This window comes from Desmodus rotundus, chromosome 12 (assembly GCF_022682495.2).
Source record: "Desmodus rotundus isolate HL8 chromosome 12, HLdesRot8A.1, whole genome shotgun sequence".
Classification (NCBI taxonomy): domain Eukaryota; kingdom Metazoa; phylum Chordata; class Mammalia; order Chiroptera; family Phyllostomidae; genus Desmodus; species Desmodus rotundus.
In genome coordinates this window covers 28656185-28672662 of record NC_071398.1, presented here as the reverse complement: position 1 = coordinate 28672662, position 16478 = coordinate 28656185, and the positions used below count along the sequence as shown (strand labels likewise).

Below are 16478 nucleotides of genomic sequence, written 5' to 3'. Positions count from 1 at the left end.
TGCCACCCTCCCTGGTGCAGCCCTGTCACTCAGCAGCATTTATTAAGTCGCTACAGAATGCTGAAGGCAGGAGCTCCTGAGCAGACAGCATCTGCAGGAACCGGAACCTTCATTGGTGGGAGTGGGAGTCCACCCCCACAGAGCCACGCGGCAGGGCGAGCTGTTTGCACAGCCAGTTCTGGGCTCCCCTGGTGTCTGAGAGTGGGTTTGACCCAGGCCCCAGGATGCCCCCACAGCTGCAGCAAATGGGGGTTGATGGGGGCAGCACTCAGCTTCTCCCCAGCCTTGCCTGCCCACAGCCCTGCTAGTAACTCGGGAAGCTGAATTTGGGTTCTGGGGAGAACTCGAGCCAAGAGCTTTCCGGAGAGGCACCCACGCAAGCTCCACACCCCATGCAAGTGCACCACACTGGGCCGGCCAGGCTCAGGCCCCAGGCTGGTTCACCAGTGGGGGGAGGGCATCCTGGGTGGGAGCCACCACGTGGGTGGTAAGGACGGCGACGGGCAAAGGGCTGGTGCCAGGACAGCGTGCTGACAGAGGCCTCCAAGGACAGTCTAGGGGTTGAGGTTCAAGGCCACAGATGACTGGGAGTCCCGGAGGTTCCGGTGGAGGCGAAGGGCGGAAGTCAGGCAACAGATGGCAGCGGCATTTGACAGAGATTATTCTAAGCTGTTGCGTCTGGAGAAGCCTGGGCGGGACAGATGACAGCGGGCGAGAGCAGCTAGCAGCTAGGCGGTGGCGGTGGCGGGGGCCATCCAGGGAGGAGTGGGAAGAGGCAGCAACCCGCAGCTTGGGGACTGGAAGGGCCTGACAGCCACAGGGAAGCAAACAACTGAGATAAGAAAAGGCTGAGACCCGGTCAAGGTTGCAGCCCAGCATCCTGGACCCCAGGAGCCGTTCCCCACCATGGCTTTTCCCAAGCTCATTCTGGAACACTTCTGTAGGGGCTGCAGTAACCGCCTTGTGCAGGGCGTCAGTCACGCCTCACAGGGACTTCATGAACTCACACCGGACTGGCAGCCCACCCAGAGTCACACCGCTGAGCGGAGAGCCAAGGACTGACTCCAGTTGGCCTGATCCCCACCCGTCCATCACCCGGGTCCAAAGCACTGGGCTCAGTGGTCCCAGGCCAAGGAGCCCCCTACCACGAGTTTATCCTGCCTCTGACTCCCAGTCTACAGACAGGCAAACCAAGGCTGGGAGAGTCTCACCCTTGTCTACGGTTGCATGGCGAGAGGCTGAAGAGCCAGGATGGCAACCCAGGTTTCCTTGCTGCTGTACCGGAAATGTCCTTTTGAAAATGAGAGGGCACTGGAAAGGTCCCCAACCCCCACTGGGGTAACCTCCTATTTTGCTGACTGCCGTGAGAGCACCCGTCTGGGTACAGATGGCACCAGTGAGGGCAGAGATGACACAAAGCCAGGGAATAAAGATGAAGACATGACCTTGGGACCACCCCCTCCTCTGAACCCCCCATTCCTATAGCACCAGGCTGCAGGGGATCCACGCTGGGACCACGATGGGGCAACCGATCTGGCGGCAACCCATTGTGCGCTTGAGGCACCCGAGCTAAGCAGGCCGAGTCCGAGCAGAGCCTTTCTCACAGAGGAGCATGGTCAGGGCCTCCACGGGTGCCGAGTGTAGGAGGTGGGTGGGAGTCAAAGTGTCTAATGCAGATGACAGGTGCCGAGGGAGAAGATCCCAACCTGGCCAGGAGGTGGACACTGAATGCCTCCAAGTTTTCACAGAGCAGCAGGCAAGAGCCAGCAAGTGGGGAAAAGGCCGGGAGGGCTGGGGGTTGAGGCCAGGTCCTCATTCCAAAAGGATACAACCCTCAATGGGGGAAGAGGCAGCAGACAGAGGCAGCTGCCTGACCAAGCCCCAGGCCCCACTTCTTACTCCCTCTCTGCAGACAGGAGGTTGGGCCCAGGACTCTGAGTGTCCAAACAGCTCCTGTCCTATGCCTCATGTGAGAAACTGCTCTGGGGGAGAGGGGGGGTAGAGAGCGCAAGAGCATTGTCCCTTCCAGTCCCTTCCACACCGAGTGCAGGCTCACAAAAGCTGCCTGGGCAGGGTGGGCACTCTCCACCTGCCTCCCCAGCCCCTAAGGGAACTCAGTAGGTGCTCCGAGGCACATACCTCAGCCTCACCTTCCTCCACAGGCGGAAAGGGTGACATCTGTACCCCTGTTCAGGCAGGCTGGGAGCTTCAGAATTCCAAAGGGCAGGTGCCACCAGGGCTGAGTCGGGGGACTGGGGCACTTCGTGGAAAATCAGTCAGAAGCCCAGTTTGCTGCTTGGCCCCCATACCTCGGCTTCTCGGCAGGGCCCTGCCAGGTCAGGGTGGGCCAAGCCTGAGTTTCCAGTGCTCCAGAGCAGGGGAGACTAGCCTAGACGAGAGGAGGTAGAGGCTAAGCAGACCTCCTTGTATCCACAGATCTGCTTTTATTTAGTCTTAAGTTGTGCTGTTTAAATGCAAATCAGTGGAAAACATTTTAAAACAAATGAGTGGCAGTTGTCCCTTAGTCTGTCCCTAAATCACCAGCTTGCCAGAGTCCCCACCACTCCCTACCATCTCAAGTCTAGTGGGCTTGCTCAAAGCTGGGGGCCATCTTTCCAGCTCTGAAACCCTTTGCAGGCTCCGGCAATGAAAAGAGTCTGGAGGAGCCTAATAAGCATCCATCAGCCAGGTCCCTCAGCTCAGTTGCTGTCAACATCTTAATTCAATCCAGAGTCAGCAGGAAGAGGTCGACCCTTCTACCCTCAGCCTGGGGGCGAGGGCCCATCCAGCAGGAGGCCGGCAATCCTGGCACGTGCCAACGACAGGTGGGTCTCACCGGAATCAGAGCTAGTTCACTCAAGCTAGGATGAGCCTCAAATTATACAATGGTTTTTGCTTTTGCAAAAAGCTCCATTCTCACAATGGTCTGCACACGAGACACTCTCACCGGAAAAAAGTACACCTCCTGGATTAATTCTGCAGATAGTCTTGTCGCATTCACAAAAGCCCACCTGTAAGCCCCATAAATACATGAGGCGATGTGTAGCACCAGTGAACCCAGGTTTCCGAATCCTAGAGCGCGGAATTCTTTACATATCGAACCCTGAGTATTTTTTAAAAAGATTTATGTATTTTCAGAGAGAGAGGAAAGGAGGGAGAAAGAAAGGGAGAGAAACATCGACGTGTGACAGCCACATCGATCTCAGATGCCTCTAGCACACCCCTACTGGGACCTGGCCTGCAACCCAGGCACTTGCCGACTGGGAATCAAACCGGCAACCTTTCGGTTTGCAGGCCGGCGCTCCATCCACTGAGCCATACCAGCCAGGGAGCCAAACCCTGAGTATTAACGCCCTTCCCTAGCATGTTCTACCCAGGCTAGGGAGATACAGGGCATCAGAGCTAAAATCCAAATACTCTTAAGTTCCCAGGATGTTTCCTCACCTGGGCTCATCCACCATCTTCAGAGCCCCGTGCACCATGCCGTGTCAGTGAATGCCCCACTGGGAGGAAAAAAAAAAAAACCCCACAACTACCCTCCAGCCAAAATGGAGCTCAGAACAGAGTCACCTGGGCGAAGTTTGCATAAGTCACAAACAAGGAGTCGTGAGCTCCCTAGTCCCAGCCTTGCCACAGGCAGGCTGGTCACCTCCTTCTGGCCACAACTGTGTCACCAACTGCTGCATAGCCTACTTACTGCTTAGGTCTAAGTAATTCTTAACTCTGCTCAAAAACACACACACCCCTGTTCCCCAAGGCTCTAACCGACAACTTGTACAGTTCCAGTAACCCCGGCAGGATGGTTGGGTCCAAAATTGGCTCATGGGTGCCAGCCGCCCCCTCTGGGTTGTGTAACCAAATCCCCAGGATACCATACCTCGGGAAACCACCCAGACCACCCCAAGACCTGCCCTGGATGCAGACAAGGCCTCGAGCACAGCACTTACTACAGTAGGGGTCTCTCCCTCTCACAGGGCCAATGCACGTCCTCAGAGGCCAGGGTTCGGGAGCGTGGAGGGACCCGATCAGCCAGTGCGTCCCTGACACTCCTCCTGGAGCACCCAGCAACTTCTGTGAGGGGCCCAGGCCTTCGCACCCATTCCCCTTCCTGGAATCTACTCAACAGAGCAGTCCCACGCACACACGCCCACGGGGGCCTGAGAGGGCACTGCCATGCGGGCTCCGAACACTGCTGGTAACTGGGGTGCGAAGCCCCGAAGTCCGCCGAGGGCCCGGCTGCAGAAACGCCAGTACCCTGCTGACATCCCACCAGGCGGTCCAGCAGCGAGCAGGAGCGCAGTCTGACCAGTTCCAACTCGGGAACCAGCCACACAGTTAAAATGTACCTCCTGCGCCTACGTGACAGGCTCCAGGGTCTGGTGTCCCTACTAAGGAAGCCCTCCTTCATCTTATCAGGTCTGGTGAGACGTACATTGAGGCCCAATGTTTTGCAACTGGCTGTTTATTAAAAAAAAAAAAAAAAAGGCCTAAAGTCAACCCTTCAAAACACACCACCTCAGCCCACACCTTGGCTCCCCAAGAGCCCACGACAAACCTTGTAAGAGATCATCGAAACACCGCCCTAAGAGCCTAGAGGCCGAGGGCAGAGTGGGGCCGATTCAGAGCCTTGGTTTTCTCATCTGTTAAATGGGGACAACTGACCTACTCCCACACACTGGAGAGGTGGCCTGGACGACCCCACAGCTCCACACCCTCTGGACACAAGTCCCTCCCGCGCTCCATCTCCCAGCTGGCCACGCTAGTTGGCTTTCCTGTATTCAGTTGCGCCTCTCCAACTAGAGCACAGCAGCAGCTGTCATCTTGTGGACCCTCAGTCATTTACGTGAGTGACAAAAGGCCACCTTTCACATGCAAAAAAGTTACAAACCTGCACTGAAAGGATACAGGGGATGCAGCAGGGCAAATCCACTCACATCCCTTGGTTTTCCCTACCCTCTCTCCTACTAGTTCCCAGCTGGGTGACTTCAGGCGGGGAGAGGAACCTCATGGGGCCCCGTTTCTCCTAGCGGATGGGGATGATCTTGGCCTTCAAAGTCAGACTCCTGCCAAGCGAGGGCAGAACAGCGGAGTGAGACCACCCCCTCCGTTCCTGGAGTGCACACAACAGCCCAGCCCCTCCAGGTACAGGGAGGGACACTCCCACCCGGTCACTCTGTCTGGGAGATGACAACTTAACACAGACCAACACCTGCGGAGGCACAGACTGCTGCCCCATGGAACTGCGTCACATAAATGCACTCGCTCCTCCTGCTGCCAAAGGGCTCTGCAGCGTGCGAGGCGGCACCTGGGGACCTCAGGAGGAGTGAGTGCTGGAGTGAGCACGAAGGGAATGCCTGCCCCGTCTCCTTCAGATCAGCACACAGGTTTTCCTTTCTGACGGCTTCACCTGCCCAACGTCGACACTGCCCTGACCGAAGCTCACAGATCAATCTCCTGTATTGCTGCTAGTGGCCACAGACCTGCCATTTGAGCACAGGGAGGGCGGGGCTGTTGTGAGAGAAAGTGCCTGCTCCCTCCTCCCAGACCCAGGGCACAACTACCCAGGGTGGCAACAAGACGGCTGGAAAAGGTGTGTATGCACGTACAGGGTCTGAGACCCTGCAGGGAGGAGGCCACAGGAGGGCACACCAGCCGCTACAGCCCCAGCAGGGGCTTTTTTTTTAGCACCTTGGGCCTTTGGGTCTTGGTAAGAAAAGTGGCAGCAGCCCTCCTCACCCCAAATGCTGCAAGGTACAGGGTCAGGGGCACAGGCAGAGTCTTCTGAGTCTCTTAAATCAGAACCCCAAGATGCTAGAGAAGGACAGGGATGAACTGTGGGCCCTCTGTACCGGCAGAATGGAATCCGTGGATGCAGACGCCTCTACATCCCCATGTGTAGATGGGGCACAGCTGAGGGACTCTCACAGTGGGGGGTGGTGTCTACAGCACCATTTGTCTGTGTGGGATGCCCCCACCCAGCTCTGGCAGCCTCAAAGCCACTACAGCGTAAACCTCCGCACACACATCAGGTTCTCCAGTTGGAAGAACCGGTTCCAGAATTAGAAGGTTTGGCCAGCACTCCAGACAGACACATAGGCCACTCAGCCAAATACAACTCAGCACTTGAAGATCCTCTGGAAGAAAGGCTTCAGCTCACCTGGGCCAGGTAGGGAGAATCACTGTCAGGATTCTACCTCAGGTTCATACAGAGCCCAGAGCCCTGCGTGCCCACGAGGTCTCCCCACACCACCACTAGCTAAGAGCGCGCCCGGTCCCAAGGAGATGTTTGCTCTGGCTCGCTGGATGGCCCCCACCAATTCAGGGCAAACAGGGCAGATCCGGGCTTCCCAGGAGACCCGAGTTCTCCTTAAGGAGCATCGCCCCCACCTTCCCCAGGGAGACAGTTACTGTGTACCCACTCCCCTGAGCAGAAGGCCCTTCCAGCTCAGCTTTGTGAGCTGCAGTCCCCTGGGGCCGGGGCTTATAAATTACAGATGTCTGGGCTCCAACTCCCAGAGACTCCCTGGGCGTAACTGGTCACAAGTCCAGCCTGGGCCTGGAAGTTCCCCAGGTGATTCTGAAGCGCAACCAAGAGTAAAGACCCTCGTTCGGATGCTTCTTGCTCCCCCCACACCCCTCAGAAACCCCCAAGTCCCACTGGAACTCCACAAAACAAGTTCAGCCAGATCTCCCCCTTTTCACAGATGCTTACAAACTCCCCGTCCCTTCCTGCAGCAGCTTCCCTTCCTGCAGCAGCTTCCCTCGTGAACTTGGGAATCTGCTCAAAGCATCAGGGAAGGCGGGGGTGGGACAGGGACCCCTGGGAAAGGCGGAGGAGCAGCCTAAGCAAAGACAGGGCCAGAAGTACAAAGGCCTTTGGTTTCATCCAGCAGGCACAGGTGAAGAGGCTAGTGGCGGCAGGAGGAGCTGCAGAGCTGAGATTAAAGGCCCCCAGCAAGGTTCTGGCAGGTGTGCAAAGGGCTGCTCCTGTGTTATCTGTCGGCACACCTCCCAGCAGCCAGTGCAGGCTGGAAGGTTCCTAGGAGGCACTTGATAAATTCTCATTGACAAGAACGCTCTGAAATGTCACCTCCCGCCCCTGGCCTTGGCTGGGGAGAAAGACCAGTATGAGGAAGTAAAGCCAGCAGCTCCCCACATACTGTCAGCAAGGGGGGAGAAATTAAAGCCAGAAGGGTGGTCTTTGCACAGTGGCCACACTGAAATGTCACCCAAAATGTGGATTCCTGCAGGTTACAAACACAGCCCTCCTAGCACTGGGGGAGGGGGCAGGTAGCCTTACCCAGCCCTGTGGCTTGGAGACCGCTGGGTTGCCATAACAGAGGTAATTACCGTGCTACCACCCAGCCCCAGGCTGCTGTGGACTTCGAGTAACCCAGGCTGGGAATTCCAAGCCTTCAGATGGGGCCAGGAAAAACCGGCCTTGCTAGCTGACTCCACAAGCCCCTGCGAGTTTCTGGGGCAAGGAGAGCAGCAGCAGCCAGGTCTTGCTCACCTGCCTTCTTCTGGCAAAGTAGGTGGGAGCTGCCAGAAGCCACCCCTCAGGTAGGGGCTCAGGACCCAGAGAACCCTCCTCTTTCAGAGCAGGGGAAGGGAGTGAGGACACCAAGACCAAGGAATTCAGAGGGCTGGGGAGGTCACCAGCTTGGAGATGCAGGACACAGGCCTACCACAGAGAGGTACTGTATAGACTCTGCTCCTGGTTCCTCTGCCCACCCATGCTGAGTCCAGGGGCAGGCAGCTTCTGCTGGAAACCACAATGCTCTTCTTCGATCTGCAGCCCCTGAACTTCCCCCGGAGACAGGGAAGTTATTGGCAGCTACAGGACTGCCCAAGGGGACAGTTTTGCAAAGCCCACTGGAGCTCCTAAAGGGGGGTCTGGTTCTTGCCGTGAGCTCCGGCGCTGGCCCCCACACCCCTCGGCCTGAGTTTGCTCACCAGTTGGAGGACTGGTTCTAGCCTCTGTCTGTGCATTAGAATCAACTGGGGAGCTTCGAGAATATTCCTGCCCCCACTGGGTCCAGGAACAGAGGCTCTGGCTTAATTGGGAGATGTGATCACCAGCAGTTTTAGGAAACCAAGCTGGGGGAATCTATAAACCCTTTTCAACTCCGACAAGCTAGGATTCTGAAAACTGTCCCCTACAGGTCAGGGTGTGCGCTGTGGAGAGTAGCCTGTTGCCTTGTTCAGAGCCTGGCCCCACATATATGACCATGCCTGGAAGCAGGACAGGCCTCCCAAGGCGGGACTAGCCCCAGGACTGTCCCAGCCCCCCGCCCCCCCCGCCCATCAGCCCCAAGGCTTGAAGAAAGAAAACTGCCAAGTGCCAAAACCCTGGCTGGCCCTAGCCGTCCCCCTTCCGCTCCTTGCTGCAGCCTCCTGCTTCCAGACAAAGTGACAAAAGCCAACCCTGCACCGGCCATTAAAGCCCCCCACACCCTGCTTCCCCAGAGGTCAGGGCTGCACTGACACAGGCTCAGATACAGGCCTTTGTGAACTATCAGCGTAGTTGCTTAGGTAAAGCCCGCCTGCCGGGCACTTCCTAGTCCTCCTGGGCAGGGCGGCGACTCCCCGGCAGACTGCAGCTGGGATGACACACGGCTGCCAGTTGGAGCCCGCACCACGGGCCCCCTCACCTGTGGTGTGGCCCAGCTGAGTCAGGTGGCAGCCTGTGCCTCAGGTTCCGCCATCCCTGCGGGTGGAGATGGCCTATAAACACAGGGTGAGCAACGCTTATGTGCCCCAAGCTTAAGTAACAGCGAGGGAGGTCCAGAGGCAGGCTGCTCACCTGCCCCCTCCCCACCCCCCCCCCAACGCAGAGAATCACAGGGAGAGGGCCCAGGCAGCCAGCCAGGAGACACATTTCTGAGTGTCCCACCAAGACCTTCAGTTCCTCCATCCCAGCCTCCTAGAAATCGGCTTAGACCAGGAGGTTCCCACCCAGAGTCCGCTCGGCCTTTTGTTCCAGCGCCTTTCACAAAAGGAGCCCTTATTTTCATCTGATGTTCCCGCTTTTTGTTTCCAAACCCCAACCTGTGTGGGCCCCAGATAAGGCACTGCAGGGGTTAACAAGGGTTTAATATATTTTAGACGCACTTTGCTGACAAAGGCTAGTTTACAAACAAGAGCCAAATAGATTCGACACCGGCTGGTCTCCACCACACAGCTGGGGGCCGGCAGGTGCTCCCAGCAAAGCACACAGCCCTTAAGGGTAGTGCTCCCACGCAGGGCCCCCAGCCCCTCACGTGGAGGCGGCCACAGCCCTCCGCCCCCTTAAGTGCGGGGCGGAGGGCCTCCCTTCCCCCAAACCAGGGAAACCCTTCCACCCCCCCCCCCCCCCCCCCCCCCGCCACGATCCGAGCCTGGCGCCTCTGTGGTCCCTTTATCCCCCACCCCGAGCTTCGGAGAGGTGGGGGAGGGGGGGGCAGGAGCCGGAAGGGGAAGGTGGGAGGGCAAGCCTAGGGCCTGTTCCGCCTCCACAGAGGGAATTTAATTAGCCTGCTGGAGAGGCAGGCGGGCGGCCGAGGAGGTGTCTCTGGTGCTGCAATATAATTGAATCGGCTCCACTCGGTCGGGCCACTCGCCGCCCATCAGCACAGCCGCCGGCCTGGGCGGGCTGGGGGCGGGGAGGCGCATCCAGGCGGAGCAGGAAGGGCTGGGAAGGGAAAAGGGCAGCGCGAGTGAGGGGTGGCGGATGCAACCACTCTACCACCTCCGAGGCTGGGGCAGCCATCTTCGGCAGGGGAAGGGGCCGGGTGCCGCTCCAAGGAGGCGGGGAGCAGCAGGGAGGGGAGCAGCGGCAGTCCCGGGGCGCGCCCTTGGGAAGCAGGGCGTGGGGGTCGGGGACGCGGATGGCTTCAGTTCCGCCCTCCCTGCGGTCTCCCCGCTTCGAGGGGAGGGGGAAGGGAGCAAGACAAAAACCCAAACCGCGAGGCCCCAGCCTGCGAGCCCCCCTTCCAGCCCAGCCGCCGCCAGCACCTGCCACGGGGGCGCACAGCTGCCCCCCCCTTGCTACTTCCCCTGCCGCCGCAAAGTTTTCACTCGGGCTCTGGAACGTCGACAGCTTACCCCAAGTACCCCGGGCTGCCCGCCCCCCCCCCCCACCCGTCCGCGCGCACTTACGCTCCCCTCGCCTAAAGTAGCTGCCAAGGCTGTGCCCAGCGGCAGCCCGTGTCCCCGCCAGGAGTCAGGCCACTCAGGCTACGACCCGCAGCGGGCGGGGGCCTCTGGTCGCCTGCCCGCCCGCTCAGCTCTTATCACTGCTCACACTCCAGGGGAAGTTGCTGGGGAGCCGTTGGCAGCCACCCCCGCGGAACCCGCGAACTTGGAGAGGAGGGGCGGGCGGGCGGGCGTGGGGGTCCGGAGACACCCCCACCCCCGTCCCCAATCCTGTGCACTGCGCTCACCTTTCATGCCAGGGTCCCGTAGTTCTGCCTCGGCTGACACATGCTGGAGCCACCTTCGCCCAGTGTTTGTCTAAACTGCTTATCTCACCCTGGGCTGGTCGGCACGGCGGCGGCAGCGGCTCGGGCCCGCTGGGGAGGTGGAGCTTCCGGGGCCCAGGCCAAGAAACACCTGCTGCTGTCGCGGCCGCCGAGGACACACCCAAGCGCAACGCCGCCCACTCCCGGGCCACTGGCTAGCTCCCTGCTCCCTGACCTCAGCCAGCGGGAGGTGTCAGATTTCAGTCGCAAACACACGCGCGCGCACTGACAGGCGCCGGGTACACCCGCGCGGGCACACGCCCCTCCCAAGCCAGGCCGTCCAGGTGAGCCGAGGACACCAGCAGGTAGGGTAAGTGCTGCCCTCAGCCTCCTGGGAGCCCCTGGCTCGACTGGTCAGAGGTCCCGGGCACACTGGTGTCTAAAACCAGCCACCTGATTCCAGAAGGGAGCAGTAGCTTCCCAATAAGCCCGCCACGCGAGCAGAGCCCTTGCGCGTCTTGTGACCGCTTCCCTGGCGCCTAGCACAGTGTCTGGCACAGAGCAGACCTAATGAGCGAACAGATAAACTCACGTGTCCTGGAGACCAGCTTCTTGAAACTGCTATGAGTTGGGGGGCACAAGAAAGTCTATGTGCATTTATTCCCAACCCCCCAAATGTGTGACCTTATATATAAAGGGTTCAATGTTAAGAACGTGGGCCTCTCCCAAAATTCTAGGAACTACCTCCTTCCGTTTTAAGTAACTTTTGGAAAGACCACAATGCGGGGGGCAAGGGTAGTTCTTGGAAGAATCCATGTCCCCGCGGCTGGAGAGTCCACGGAGGCGCCGCTCCACCAGAGACATCATTAAGTAGCTGGGGTTGCGGTCAGAGGCGAGGCCGCCCGCCTCCAGAAACTGGCACGACCCACTGGGCCGCCGGCCCCAGCGCAGCACCTCCCCATTCCTGGCACCCCCCCCCCCCACCCTACCTCACCCAGGCACTTGACGGACTGGAATGACTCAGGGAGCGTCCTGAAATTCCTAGGCACCCACGGGAGGCATAGCAAAGGACCGCGGGTCCCAGGCTCCCCCCCCCCCCGCCCCCACCGGCAGCGGGCGTCCGCTGCGAGCAAGGAGCCTCCCCCCACCCCACCCCGGCCCCGCTCCTCTGGTCTCCAGGAAGCCCGGGGTTAACTGTGCAGGTTTCGTCGGGTGCCCTCTGCCCATTCCGCCCCCGGTACATTCCGGCGCCCCGGGCTCTGACCCCCGCGCGCGCGCGCGCGTCCAGTGCTCAGAGCTATCAACGTCGCTCCGATGCCTCCGGGTCTCTCCCCGAACATCTTCCTTTGAAAACTCTCTAAATGTATAGCTTTCATATTTTTGAGTGGGGAGGCAAACAAATACACCCCCGCCCCCCAAGCGGCCGCCGCAGCGCCGCGCTGCGGGTTTCAACTTTCCGCTCCCGGTGCCAGCCCGCGCTTCTGCCAGCCCCAAACCTGCCCCGGGACATGCCCACGCCGCGCTTGGCAGTCGCGCAGGCTGTCGTCCCCGCAGGCCCACACTCCCCCGCCTCCCTCCCTCTCCCTCCCTCCCGCGCCATCCCGGATTGCGACGGGAGGGAGCGCTGGGCGCCTGCCACCCCCCATCCATCTGTTCCCGATGACGCTGGCGGGCGGGGAGCACTCGGGGCCCAAGCCAGCGGGGAGCAGAACCCGCCTGTGTGTCCGCTGGGGGCGGGGGGCGAGGCCCTGACGGGCGCCCCCAACCCACCCACACCCCCGGTCCTTCGACCAAGCGCATGCTGGGGCACACGGAGTAGGGGCGCCTACGGGTCGGCCTCCCGCCTTGCACAAGGCTCCTGGCCGACCACAAACGAAAAGGGAAACAGACCAGCGAGGAGGGGCTGGGGGCCGTTACCAGCTCCTACCTGCGGGCGCCGGCCGGCCCTGGTATCGCGCGGGCAGGGCGCTTCCCCTTCACCACCCGCCTCGCTCCCGTAGGTCACAGCTGATACTTTACTTTCCCCACCACACGGTGTCTCCGCAGCGCGGTCTGGTAATTTATACCCAGCAATGGCCGGCAGATTCACCGGGCCCGGGAGTGGGGGAGGGGTGCCTCCATCCCCTCGGGGAGTCGAGCGTGGGGCGGGAGTGGGGGCCGTTAGGCGGGAACTCGACCACTGGCTTAGGACCTTAAAAACAAAATTAAAACCCTAGGGGTCTGTTCCAATCCTTTCCTACCAGGATTCGGCCTGCGGGGGGAGGGGTGTACCATGCAAATAAACAACTCGCACCTGGCTGGGTGGCTCCTCTTTGCTTTGTCCGCAGGTCAGGACACCTAGGCCCAACCTCCCCTCTCATCTGAATGCTCCCGTTCATTTCCCTTCATCACTGGGGGGGGGAGCTTGGTGGGGAGACAGGTCAATTCTCCCACCTGTTTGATATAAAAATTTGTAGGGTGGTTACTGTGGATCACCATTTAGCTAATTTTTGAGTCGGCAGATTCCTCCCTCACTTGCGGGATGGGTGGTCGGATACGGTTTCACAGATGAGGAAGTTGCTCAAGGTCAGGTGCGCTCGGGTACCCTGGGAGCTCTGCTTGGAGCTGCTCACACCTGGAGTCTCCCCTTCCCAGCGCAGCCGCCAGAGGCAGCGGGGTGCTGCAGGAAACCCCAACGACCCGCTGGGAGGCAGTAGCGAGCTAGCTGCGTGCGCCTTGGCCGGAAAATGCTGGCGGCCTCCAGGCCGGCTGGCACAGGGGAGATGGATGACACTCACTGTCTGTGCGCCAGGCCCAAGGAAATTAGTAATCCGGAGCACGGCCTCCGAGTTTAAGGGTGGGAATTGCTCCCCTGCAGCCCGCGCGCTCCTCGCTAACGAGGTTTGTAGCTTGACTCCTCATTTCCTTCCACTGGGGGCTCAGGCTGGCTGCCCTCCATTTCCCTCCAGGCGTGTTCCTTCCCCTCTCTCTTCAGCAGCTCCCACCTTGCAGCCAGCCATGAGCCCTTTCTGGGAAAAGCACTCCCTCCTGGACCAACTTCCTCATTCCCATTTGCCTGGAAACCTGACAGAGAAAGAACGCTCTGGGAGAAAAGGCAAGGTGCCAGAGCCAGTCCTATGAGGGCTGTGCAGGGACACCTCCAGGGTCCTGCTTCCTTTTTGCCAGAGGCAACAGGATGCTGGTGCATGCTTGCCTGAAACTCCAGACCCCTGCCAACCTGCACTGTGCCTCCTAGAGCAGGAAGCAGGAATCCCAAGGCCCTCACCTGGCTCTGAGGACCTACTCAGGTGGATCCCTGCAAAATCCAGCCTTACCTCAATGAGCCCTGGGACCTAAGAGACCTGCAATGCCAAAAGGATGAGAACAGCCTCAATATAAACCCCAGGGGCTCCCTTACACCTGCCCCCTGAGACTGGGAACTGAGAAAGGGGTCTCTGACGTAGATGCCCAGAAGGGATCTGATCAGGGATACCGCTAACCAAGGTGGTAGGCATTTAGTCGCTCCACACACACCCAGTGTGGGCTCTGGTCGGCACTAGCCTTTCCAGATACTGTACTGAAAATGCCAGTCTGGCCTCTGCTGCTCAAAAAGATGAGGGGGAGACAGGTGAGGGAGGTGCTGACAGGCGGGGCACTTAGAGGCAGCAAGAAAGACAGGTGATTTGGCAACCCATCACCACCACCATCTGGGCATCTACCTAGCTAGGTGAGGTTCCTGAGAGACACTGTCACTGCCCCCCACCAAGCCCAGCACAGGTGTGAGCTCCGGGTCTATGATGGGCCCTTGCTTCCAGGGAAGGCAATCCTGCTCTTCATCACTCTGCATCCTTTCGGGATTAGCAGGGCCCACGCACAGTCTTTGTCGTCCACCCTCACCAGCTGTTCCTAGCACGGAAGGACTGCATGTCACCTTTACATCATGACCCCAGCCACCTCTTGCAGCACGTGGGTCTGTAAATAAGCATCAGGGACCTGGACTTCATTGTGGGTGGGAAGGGAGGATCACTTCTGCCATTTACCAAACACCTAATAGGTGCCAAGGCTGTTCAACTCATGTCACTTAATCCCCAGGGGCCCTGCAGCATAGCAGGCATGACCTGCACTACAAAGCCCGGGAGGAGACCTGAAAATGTTAATTAGCTTGCCTAGGGCACACAAGTTCCAGCCAAGCCCTACCCAGACCCTGGCCGTCCACTATACCTGCCGGCAGCTCTGTAACTACCGCTGCAGATAGGCCTGGTATGGGTGATCCAGGTCTCAAAGCGTTTTCAGGCCTAAGGCTTTTCATTTGGAAACACCCCTAGCAGCTATCCCTGTGTCCAAACATCATTCTCCCCTCACTCACAGCCTGGCACCCCTGCATTTGCACAGCCCCTCTTCATGAGTGATCTACCTACCCCAAAGCTACCAGTCCCACCCAGGGGGGCCATATCCATTGAGGGCACCATGGGAGCCCCAAGGGCTAAGTGGCAGGGGGTGTGCCCAGCACCCCCACCGTTCCCAGCCCCTCCTGCCAGCCCTGCTCTGTGGCCAAACCCCCACCACTTATACTCCTGGGTCCTCTTTCTCTTTGCTGCTGCTATCACTGGCCCAGAAATCCTCCTTTCCATTCTTCAAAGCGGGGCTTAAATCTTATCTCTTCCAAGAAGGCTTTCCCATCCCCGCCTCTGGAACTCATCTCTCCAGTCACTGCGTCCCACTCTTAGATAGTGATCACACAGTGCAATGGGTCCCACGGGTCTTAGATAATAGTGTGTGTGTGTGTGTGTGTGTGTGTGCGCGCGCTTGCTCGTGAAATAGACTCCCAAGCCACCCTACTGAGCTACTGTGTGGGTTCAGGGCCAGGAAAGGACATCTTTAACAAGGGGGGCGGGGTGTCCAGGCCTCGCTGTGATGGTTGGAGCTCCAGATTCCACCCACGCCCATGAGACAGTGGGTGCCCAGAAGGGAAAGGGGCTCTAGTCTCACAGCTGTCACACAGCCCCGGTCACCAAGCAGAACTGCCGAATGGATAAATGGAGGGAAAGACTCAACCACTCTCCAGTAGCCAGTCACATCCGGGGAGCAGGCACGGAGCAGGCACGGTTCAGGCCCGGCAATCCCAAGGACGAGGGCACAGGCGTTCGCCTCTTAACCCCAGGCTGCCCCAACACTTCCTGCCCTTTCAGCACTGCTCCCAAGCTCCACCCAGAACACAGCTGCACTCCTTTACAATCAGTTAACAGCTGTTTTGCATAGATTTTCAATTCTAATTGCCTTGCTTTGTGAGCACCGCCGAGCCCGGGTGAATGGGGAAGCCGCAGAGCGGCTAGAAAGCAGGCGGGGAGGGGGGAGACACTCGAGACGCACTAAAAGGAAGGCAGTGTGTGCCGGGCAGGCTGCTTTTATTTATTTTTTAAATAAGAAAAGAAAGCCCAGGCCACTAACTGCCCCTGCCCCAGCTCCAGCCTCTGCTGCTGGAGCCCAGAGTCAGAAAGGTGCCCCAACCTTGGGAGGGAAGCCCCTCTTCCCCCTTTAATCCGGGCTCCCCAACTCGCCTCAGACGCAGTACCTTGGCGGGGTGGGGGTGGAGGCAGTCTCCACCGCTAGAACCAGGGGGGGCCTTTACTCCACTCCCCATTCAGGCCCCTCCCCTCTCTGGCCCCCTCCCTCCCAGCCCCCCAGGCTCTCCAGTACCCAGATATGGGAAGCTAATTGGACAATAAAGTTGGGCAGCAAGGAAACGTGCTCTCTGGAGACAGCTGGCATCTATAAAAGAGAAATATTTGCATTTAAAACCTTTAAACTTTAAAAGTAGGGCCAGGCCAAAGCAAGGGGAGGGTGGATGGAAGGGGTGCTTAGACCCTCAAGGGGGGGACAGTGACTCCTGGGGGGGGTGCCCCACACAAGCTGCTGGGGGTCCACAGATGCCCTGAGGATGGTTGTTCTGGACCCTTCTGCCACCAGTGACCTTGGCCCAGGCCTCTGCCACCATCTGCAGGATCCCAGTTGGCCAACACTCGGCTGGTGGCCTTGCCATGGGTGATGCACTAACCC

At 59.3% G+C, this 16478-nt stretch overlaps 1 protein-coding gene across 11 annotated transcripts in view; it reads right to left on the bottom strand.

Moving 5' to 3' along the window:
* Positions 1–16478, bottom strand: part of GSE1 (Gse1 coiled-coil protein) — a 411107-nt gene that overhangs the window by 45747 nt on the left and 348882 nt on the right. For 2 of the 11 annotated variants that reach the window (XM_053914693.2, XM_053914699.2), the window contains exon 1: positions 10425–10678. The exons of 6 other annotated variants lie outside the window; for them this stretch is intronic. In XM_053914693.2, the coding sequence (XP_053770668.1) occupies positions 10425–10431 (7 nt within the window). In that variant the 5' untranslated portion in view covers positions 10432–10678. Of the gene's footprint in view, positions 1–10140; positions 10276–10424; positions 10679–12369; positions 12416–16478 lie in introns of those variants that run through there. 3 more of the 11 variants (XM_053914697.2, XM_053914701.2, XM_053914696.2) reach the window with 3 other exon arrangements.